Source organism: Dendropsophus ebraccatus, chromosome 10 (assembly GCF_027789765.1).
Source record: "Dendropsophus ebraccatus isolate aDenEbr1 chromosome 10, aDenEbr1.pat, whole genome shotgun sequence".
NCBI classification, from domain to species: Eukaryota; Metazoa; Chordata; class Amphibia; order Anura; family Hylidae; genus Dendropsophus; species Dendropsophus ebraccatus.
Window position 1 is genome coordinate 55636588 of NC_091463.1, and position 10487 is coordinate 55647074.

Consider the following 10487-nt stretch of genomic DNA (forward strand, 5'->3'; position numbering starts at 1 on the left):
TAGAAGGGGCCAGACATCAGGGGACCGGAGCTAAGTGTAATTGTTGTTTCCAGGGGACCGAAAGGGGTAAGTGTATGTAATTGTTTTCACCCCCCTTTAATGGGTGAAAAAGGTCTCCAACCTGAGTACCCCTTTAAAGGGGTAAAGGGACATTTGTCTCCGCTGGTCCCATAGGCTTCATTCTATGGTTTGCAAGATTCCGCCGTCTGTCTGAAGAATGAACCCGCTCATTCTTTGGGCAGACGGCGGAATCTGCCAACCCATAGAATGAAGCCTATGGGACCAGTGAAGATGCATGCAGCCGCTGGGGCGAGATTCAAAATTCTCAGCGGGTGATCCAGCAGAATTCCATAGTGTGCACATACCCTAAGTCTCCAAACGCAGATGCTAAATAATTTGTTTGTCATAGACATGTCAAAAGTTTTAATCGGTCCGGGTCTGAACTCTCTGTGCTGATCGTGAGAATGAGCCGAGAGAAGACCGGGCTAAGTGTGATCCTCTCCCAGCTCTGTGTCATGTGATCAGTCGGGCTCCGACGGATTATCTGTGTAAGTCTATGGAGCCTGAATGATATCACCAACACAGAGCCGGGTGCGGACCACGCAGCAGCAGCAGGGTCCTCTCCAGATAGGTACATGTCTCAACACTCACCCAGAACCATTAAATCTTTGGACATGTCTCTATGACATGTCATAAGTTTTTCCAGTGACACTTTAAAGGGGTATTCTCCTCCTAGAGTTATGCCATTTAGGTATTCCCCATGATCTATCCATAGTATCTACCACATATGGAATAATTTAGCTGGGGCCCTCCATAATCTCAAGAACTTCATAGATTTATAGCCTTTTAAACTGGAGAATCGCCTCTGTCACTAACACAAGACTGCACAGCAGTAAAATACTGTCTAGGGATTTCTGCTGACAGCGCCGCCGGAGCTTAGTGCAGGTCTACGGGCAGCTTGTCACTCTTCTCGTCCCGACCCTTTCAGCTTCCTCACACAGCCGCCTCACTTTCATAGCTCCCCAGCCCCACCTAGCGGGCAACGTGAGACTCGCACGTGGGCGGAACTGAAGTGTCTGGGACTCAGCTTCCGGGGGAGCTCGATTCCTGTGCACCGGAACTCTTCTCAGTTAGAGTATGTTGCGGCTTTAAGAGTAACAGCCTGTGACTTGTTATTGGTGCGTAGTGAGAAGTGTGGGGACCCGCGACCATGGCGGCTACTGTGAGTATACAGCGGAGCTTAGGGCGTATGTATATGTATATATATATATATATATATATATATATATATATATAGAGGTGCCCGGCACCTTCTGTGCTCTCACGTGTTGCATTTAGCACCGCGATAACGTTTCTCAGTCTGTGCTGTTGTGTCTTCCCATCAGCCATCTCGTGGTACAAGGTAAAGGCTGCAGGAAGTCCTGTGTCTTGTAGATCGCTTTGTATGGGGATTTATTGTGCTGTCTAATAGGGAGATTCTCTGTTGCCCATAGCAACCTATCACAGCGCAGCTTTTATAACAGAGCTATGTAAGAGAGAAAAGCTGAGCTGTGATTGGTTGTTATGGGTAACAAAGCATGGTAACAACCTGATCCTGGTACTGTCATTTTCTATGGCTTTACATCAGGGGTGGGGAACCTTCGTCCCTCCAGCTGTTGCAAAACTACAATTCCCATCATGCCTGGGCAGCCTGGACGAAGGTTCCCCATCCCTGCTTTACATAGCTGCAGTGGATTTTTTTAATCTGCTGTGTGTATGTAAAGCCATAGAAAATGACAGCACCGGGGATCGCAGTGGAAATCTGGTACAACTCTGCAGGTGGACAGAAGTAGTGGAACACCTGCACATTCTGCCACAGGGGGTTTTAGGTTATTGCATCCTTAAACTATAGGTCTTAAAGTGACTCTGTACCCACAATCTGTCCCCCCAAACCGCTTGTACCATCAGATAGCTGCTTTTAATCCAAGATCTGTCCTGGGGTCCGTTCGGCAGGTGATGCAGTTATTGTCCAAAAAAACAACTTTTAAACTTGCAGCCCCGTGTCAAACTGCCGTGGCCTAGAGTGTGTGTGCCCTAGGATTTTCCTTCACTAGAACTGAGGAGGCTAGGCCAAAAACAACCCTTTAACGTTATACTTCCTCCACCAAACTTTCTAGTTAGCACAGTGTAGTCAGGCGGATAACATTTTCCTGTCCAACCCAGACCTGGACTGGATTTTATACACCTGTGAAATTCAATTGAATGAAACACCCTAATTCAGTGATTGAGGTGAGGCCCAGTACTGTATGTGTACATAGGATATGTAAGCAGTACATTGGGAATACGGGCGTGTGACTGCATGATTAGAGTAGACAGGGTTTGTTCATAGTCTCTTAACCGTAGAAATATATGTCCGCATGGGTGCTATATATACACACATTGGTTGGGTTTTGGAGACTACTTATAGGGCTGTATAGACTGTTATGACTTGACAGCAACTCTCTGGTTTGAGACTGATAACAACTGAAGGGACGCAGTCTTGTTGTCCTACTGGTCTACAGTGTCGCTTCATGTGAGGATCCCACATGTAGCTAGAAGATCATAATATATAATTGTAGAGATGATCTACTAAACACATTTATACTGTACTATACTGATGGGTTGTGTTGTCTACTAGGCTCTATTCTGCTTAATTTCACTTAATGTGTTTGTGTGACTCTCCATTAGGACTTCCGGACTGATGTGGATCTTGCATGCAGGGCAGCTGAAGAGTTTGTAAGTCTGTATTACGAAACCATCGACAAGAGGAGGCGGGTAAGCTGGTTATATTTAATGCAAGAACAGCAGCCATAGTGACAAAATCACAGCAGATGGCATCAAGACCCCTTTGCAGGCTGCAGCTCTAAGGCTGTTTATACAGGAGATACATGTCCATGTGTGACCCACATTTCCATTCCGCTTTATGTGCGTGTAGGAAAAAATTGCCTTTGTTACTATTTGACATCACTTCCCACAGAAACCTTGACTGTTTGTCTGGACAGGGAATAGCCCAGTGAGTTAACCACAGCAAAATCCATGGCATACAAAGTGAAAATTACCCAATGCCTAAGACAAGGTACCTATAGACAGTGATCCCCTACCAGAGACCATAAAAGTCTAGTTTTGGCCTTTAGGTGGTTGCTGGTGGGGGTTACAGTTTTCTGCAGGATGGAGTAGTGCAGACCTCTGTGCTAATCCGTACAGCTGGATCATGAGAATAAAAGAAAAAAAAAGTACACCACGTGGAATAATTTTTTTTCAAGTGGATCCAAACTTTCATACAACTTCTGATACGTAGAGACCTGTCAAAAGTTATGGTCAGTGGGGGCGTGGAAACCCTAGCGATTACTATAATGTGTCTGTATAACTTGCACCTGGCTTTCTGAGAGACGCTGAGCAGAAAGAAAGGTAGACAGTGCTCACATGAGCGCCACTGTCTCTTGGCTCAATTGATGAGTGATGCTCTGGGTGTTGGGACCGCAACATTATGTTTATGATTAGAGATGAGTGAACCGGGTTCGAGTCGATCCGAACCCGATTGTTCGGCATTTGATTAGCGGTGGCTGCTGAACTTGGATACAGCCCTAAGGCTATGTGGAAAACATGGATATAGTCATTGGCTGTATCCATGTTTTCCAGACAACCTTAGAGCTTTATCCAAGTTAAGCAGCCCCAGCTAATCAAATGCCGAATGTTCGGGTTCGGATTGACTCGAACCCGGTTCGCTCATCACTGTTTATGATCCTTTGTTGGACACCCCAAAAATGTGGTGTGAAGAGGGTGTAAGGGCTTGTTCCCATGTCCTGTATTTTACGGGCGCTACGGACAGGGAAGCCCTCTAGTGGAGTGTTTCCCTGCCTGGCATGATGTATCTATATCATGCCGGGAAAACTGTTTGAATCTCCGTGGCACTGTAGTGACACAGCATGGATACACTGCACTACAGGGTTTCTCTGTCCGTAGAATCCATAAAATACGAAACGTGGGAATAAGCCTTTAATGAGCTGAGGAGCCGTCTTCACATCTGTCTCTGAATTAAAATAAAATATATGAAGACATCAACACTTACACTTTTTAGAGAAATTGAAACTCTGGTTGCACTTTAAAAAAAAGGCCATAGTTCATTGTTGTTCATTATCCAGGTAAGGGTAATGATCAGTCTTCAGAAGGTAGAAACAATTGTTGAAACCCCCAGTGCTAAAACATTTACATTTTATTGCACTACATACAGCATATGCCTTTAGAGCTATTAACCTCTGTCTTCATGTTTGTGAATGTTTTGCAATTCTGACAGATTTGCATAGCAATATACAGAAGTTTAAAGTATTTTTCTTTTCTTTTTGTAGCAACTTACAAAGCTGTACATGGATACTGCAACTTTGGTTTGGAATGGCAATCCAATTTCTGGCCAGGAAGCTCTTATTGAATTTTTTGAAATGTTGCCATCAAGTGAATTTTCAGTGAATATGTTTGACTGTCAGCCAGTGCATGGTAAGAATTTAGAAACAGATTGGAAAAAGTACTTTTATGTAGTGTAATAGTTTTACCAGTAGAGGGTGCTCTTATGTTTTGTTATAGTTATGTTATTTAACTTGATTTATTTACTTATGTATGACTTTATTATTTATTTATTACTTTATTTATTGTATTATTAAAATACAATGGTGAGAAGGACACAAGCCTTAGAAGTTTAGGATCTGACAATTTCTGCTCTCCTTTCTGACACATAGGAAATGCTCGCTCAGCCAGTGCTTCAGGACAAGGAGCAGGAAGCACTGAGCAACTGGGACCCCTACCATTATTGTAATTGGCATTTGTAATTAGATGGCCTGACCCTATATTTAAATGTGCACCAATCTCTGTAATCAGTGCTCATTTATAGTGACTTTACAAGATACGATCAGTCATGCTCGCTGAATCATTTGTGCATCCCTCCTCTTCACAAAGGATTCAGCTAGCACTTACACATCTCCTATTACACAAGGTGATGTACAGCGGACTAATCCAAAAGGGTTATGTACACAGTTGTTATAAAGAAAAACGCTAAGCTTTATTATTGAATATTATAAGCTTTAGGGTAACAGCCGTTATTTTACAATGACTGCCTTCAATAATGATTGTAAACATTATTTACGTCCGTCATCTTCAAACAACGGCTGTTGTTTTGCCTGAAAAAGACGTTCTGTGAACACTGCCTTAAAGGGAAACTGTCACCCTGGTCAGTCCTCCGAACGAACCTCACCCCTGGACAGGGCCCTGCATACATACCCACTCCTGCGTCTCCTGCTCTTGGTGCCGTTACTGTCATGGAGATCTGGCCGCCGTATGCACTCAATATGCAAATGAGCGGAGATGAGTCCAATGGTATGGCCATCAGACTCCTCTCTGCTCATTTGCATATTAAGTGTTAGGGATGTCACGATACCAAAATTTTGAGTTCGATACCGATACCAGCTTTCAGATTTCGATACGCAATACCAATTCGATACTAAATAAAAAGTTTGAGAAAAAAAACAAGTAAAAATACAAATATAATTTCCCTTTTCCCTGACTACAGATATGTTCCCCCCATGCACAACATTTTTATTTATGTGACTTCTTGATCACTTTGTTGCATTTTATAGTTCGGACAATTCACATGTAATGGATACATGTATGTTCTTTTTTTTTACTTTTTTTTTGAAAAAAAGGGAAAAGGGGGGATTATTAGAACCTTTATTTTTTGTTTTATTTTAAAACACTTTTTTTTACATTTTTTTATTCCCCTCTAACCTCAAGCATACCTCCCTGTGCACAACAACTCCCAGAATACCTTCTTGTGGGGAGTTGTAGTGCACAGGGAGGTATGCTAGGAGTTGTAGTGCATAAGAAGGTATGCTGGGATGTTTTGAAAGGCTGCGGCCGCGCAACTGCAACTCCCAGCATACCTCCTTGTGCACTACACCTCCCAGCATAACTCCTGGTGAACAACAACTTCCAGCATAATTCCTTGTGCTTTGCAACTCCCCACAAGAAGGTATGCTGGGAGTTGTAGTGCACAAGGAGGTATGCTGGGAATTGCAGTTGTGCAGCTCCTGACACAACTCTGTGCAGCATACATTCTTGTGCACTACAACTCCCAGCATGCCTCCTCGTGCACAAAGAGGTATGCTGAGGGATGTAGTGCACAAGGAGGTATGCTGCTGGGAGTTGTAATGCATTAGCAGCCTCCTGGCACAACAACTCCCAGCATGCCTCCTTGTGAACAACAACTCCCCACAAGAAGGTATTCTGGGAGTTGTTGTGCCACTGTATCGGTGGGCCCCGCGGGAATGGAGGGGCGGCGACAGGATTGTGGACCCGGAGGTTGGGGAACTGGCTGGTGTAAGGGACCGCTGCCGCAGCACCGGCGGGTCCCGTATTTGGAATGGTTGAATGATTGCCGCCCGCGGGATTGCGGGCCGCAGTCATTAGCAGTGAGGGGCCGATCCATATGCAGCAGACTCGTGCGCTCTCCCCCTGTAGAATATAGCCCCCTGTGAGCTCCCCCCAGTAGTATATAGCCCCCCTGTGCGCTCTCCCCCTGTAGTATATAGCCCCCTGTGCGCTGTCCCCCAGTAGTATATAGCCCCCTGTGAGCTCCCCCCAGTAGTATATAGCCCCCCTGTGCTCTCCCCCTGTAGTATATAGCCCCCTGTGAGCTCCCCCCAGTAGTATATAGCCCCCGTGAGCTCCCCCCAAGTAGTATATAGCCCCCCTGTGAGCTCCCCCCTGTAGTATATAGCCCCCTGTGAGCTCCCCCTGTAGTATATAGCCCCCCCATGCGCTGTCCCCCTGTAGTATATAGCCCCCTGTGAGCTCGCCCCTGTGCTCTCCCCCCAGTAGTATATAGCCCCCCTTGTGCTTTCGCCCTGTAGTATATAGCCCCTGTGAGGTCCCCCCTGTAGTATATAACCCCCTGTGCGCTCCCCCCAGTAGTATATAGCCCCCTCAGTAGTATATAGCCCCCTGTGAGGTCCCCCCTGTAGTATATAGCCCCCTCAGTAGTATATAGCCCCCTCAGTAGTATATAGCCCCCTGTGAGGTCCCCCCTGTAGTATATAGTCCACCTGTGCGCTCTCCCCTTGTAGATGCCCCCCAGACAGAAAAAAAAAATAACAAAAACAACTCACCTAGCACCTCGTTCCCCGCTGCGGCTGTCTTCGTCTCTTCCCGTCGGTCCGGCCCCCGGCTGATACGCGCTCTCTGGGGATGTCCCGGGGATTCCCCAGCAGAGCGCGCATCAGTGACCTCAGCGTACGCCGCCGGCCTGCACTTCCGGGAAGGACAGGCCGGCAGCGTACACTGAGGTCTGTGGTGCGCGCTCTGCTGGGGAATCCCCGGGACATCCCCAGAGAGCGCGTATCAGCCGGGGGCCGGACCGACACTGCCCCCAGCCCCACAGGCGTACTGACATCTAAGGACAGCACGCCTATGGGGCGGGAGGCAGTGCGGTGGGGAGCGGGACAGACCGGATCCGGGGTGGTTAGGAGGTCTGACCAGGGGTCCGGACAGCTGGCCTCTGCGGTCCGGATTCGGACCGCGGTCCGCCAGTTGAGGACCCCTGCAAATAGCCGGCACTAGCGATCGCTGTGTGCCGGCTATTTAAATTTGGCGCCGCCGGGAGCGGAGAGCTCGCCGGCGGAGGAGGGGACACCAGGGGGCAGGGGGCGGCACACAGAGAACACGGCCGGCGCTCAGGTAGCTGCCGGCCGTGTTCTCTGCACCATACTTCATGTTAATCTGCACTATTATGCAGATTAACATGAAGTATCGATACCAGGAAATCCTGGTATCGAACCGTTTTTCTGACCGAAATATCGATAGTAGTATCGATATTTCGGTGCATCGTGCATCACTATTAAGTGTGCAGATGAACCGTGGCCAGATGGCCACGGTAGGAGTGGATATGTATGCGGGGCCCTGTCTAGGAGTGGGGTGGGTTTGGGGGAGCTGCCCAGGGTGAAAGGTTCCCTTTAATGTGGAATATAATAAAACATACCAAATTATATGCAGATTAAGCTGTAAATAGAGATGAGCGAACCTTGAGCATGCTCGAGTTCATCCAAACCCAAGCGTTTGGCATTTGATTAGCGGTGGCTGCTGAAGTTGGATAAAGCCCTAAGGCTATGTGGAAATCATGGATATAGTCATTGGCTGAATCCATGTTTTCCAGACAACCTTAGCGCTTTATCCAATTTCTGCAGCCACCGCTAATCAAATGCCGAACGCTCGGGTTCGCTCATCTCTAGCTGTAAACACACTACAATGTGTCTACCAAAATAGACAATAAACTGAACAGAAAGACCTGCAAAGAGTATATCGGCAAGTGGACATGATCCTGCTGGCATGGTCCAAAGTACCCTATGGGAACACCACTGGAGCACTGTGGATAGGCTATCAATTGTTTTATCCTGGACAACCCCTGGACAAGCTCTGTCAGCACTGTTATACTGTCTGAGGCTGGACTTTTAACCACACCTACGATGGCTGACTTCTCTTTACCAGCCTTATTCTTTTCTGTCATACTGATTATTGCAAGAATGGATGCCAGCTAAAGGTGACTGTGCATGAAACAATTCATTATTGAGGTTTCATTTTTTCCAATGTTTTTCCCTATTGGCATGCTGGTCATTACAATGGCATACAGTACAACCAAGTATATCTAGCCCCAGGTATTGTATTAGTTTTGTATCAAGTGTTTTTCAGCCTGTAGTAAATATACTTTCTTATTTCTTTTAAAGAGCAAGCTACTCAAGGACAGAAGACTGTGCTGGTGGTAGTACATGGATCTGTCAAATTTGAAGGGAATAAACATCACTACTTCAATCAGATTTTCCTCTTGACCCTACACACGACACCATCTAACAGCGTGTGGAAGATTGCCAGCGACTGCTTTCGCTTTCAGGACTGGGCCAGCTCATAGACTTTTGCAGTATGACTTGGACCTGATTCATGGGGGGAAGGGGGGTGTTTAGCTTGAAAAAAGAGACTTAAATGAGAGATTTTCTTTTTTCTTCAATTCAGTTGGTTCAAACAAGAAGCATAACCTTTTTATGGCTAAATGTGGCCTTTTTTATGTTGATTTGTTATTTGACTATCTTGTACATCCATATTTTTTCCTCATGACAGCTTTTACATTCATGTATTATGGCACATGAATATTTTCTTTACATATGAAAGACTTGACTGAAATGTTGTATTTGTTTCCTTACAGATGTAATTATTTTATAGTCTTTAAAAACAAAGCTATAAATCAAGTTACCGGACAAGGTCAGCCATTTCTAAAATATGTGGCGCTTCTGTCCTAATTTATGTGAATATGATGTTGAAATTGTGCACATAAAAATTGTAAAAAACTGAACTATATGAAAGTCATTTGTATAGAGGACATCTACATTTGCTTAAACCATGAGTCATTGGTCCCCAGCAGCTTCTTCCACCTCCCACCAGGATTGATAGATCTTATAGTGCGTTTACACAGACAGATTTATCTGACAGATTGTTGACGCCAAAGCCAGGAATGGATTTGAAAAGAGGAGAAATCAGTCTTTTCTTTATGACCTGTTCCTGGCTTTAGCTTCAAAAATCTGTCAGATAAATCTGTCTGTGTAAACACACCATTATTTAGGTATATGGACAGATCTATCAATCAAGGATACTATGTCCATCCTTTGTGAAGCTTTTTGCCTTATGGTGTGTTTACACAGAGAGATTTATCTGACAGATTTTTGAAGCAAAAAAAAGGAATGGATTTGAAAAGAGGAGAAATCTCATTCTTTCCTTTATGACCTGTTCCCTGTTTATAGTCTGTTCCTGGCTTTGGCTTAAAAAATCTGTCAGATAAATCTCTGTGTAAACGCACCATTACTCTTAACATGGGAAAGTGTCAGCTCAGCCAACCACTGGCTGTAGCACTGTCCTGCCTCAGCCATTACCTACTAACATAGTTTAGTAAGGTTGAAAAAGCACACGTCTATCAAGTTAAACCAAGGAGGGGCTGATTAAGGGAAGGGGGGGGGGGTGATAGGTAGCTTCTATACATATGCATTTATTATTTTGGTCTCAGAATTTATCTAAGCCTGTAGTGAAGCCCTCTACTGTTTTTGCTGGGACCAGATCCTGGGGTAGACTGTTTCACAGATTCGCTGGTAAAGAAGGCTTGTTGCCTCTGGAGCTTGAACTTTTTTTTTTTTTCTCTAGGCGGAGGCAGTGCCCCCTTGTCTTTTTGAGAGAGTTTTAACTGGAACATCTTTTGCCCATATTTCTTGTAGGGGAAATTTATATATTTGAATAAATTAATCATATCTCCCCTTAAACATCTCCTCTCAAGACTAAAAAATTTTAACTCCCCCTAATTTCTCCTCATAACTAAGATGCTGGATTCCCCTTATTAGTTTAGTTGCCCGTCTTTGTACCTTTTCCAGCTCTAGGACGTCTTTTCTATGAAT

The 10487-nt window shown here is 45.2% G+C and overlaps 1 protein-coding gene across 1 annotated transcript; it reads left to right on the forward strand.

The window, feature by feature from the left end:
- Window positions 1-1090: 1090 nt before the first annotated feature.
- NXT2 (nuclear transport factor 2 like export factor 2) lies at window positions 1091-9400 on the forward strand. The gene is made up of 4 exons (XM_069986126.1): window positions 1091-1222; window positions 2707-2793; window positions 4365-4509; window positions 8781-9400. Exons 1-4 carry the CDS (start codon window positions 1211-1213, stop codon window positions 8960-8962), a joined length of 426 nt encoding a protein of 141 aa, XP_069842227.1. The 5' UTR covers window positions 1091-1210; the 3' UTR covers window positions 8963-9400.
- The last annotated feature ends 1087 nt before the right edge of the window (window positions 9401-10487 follow it).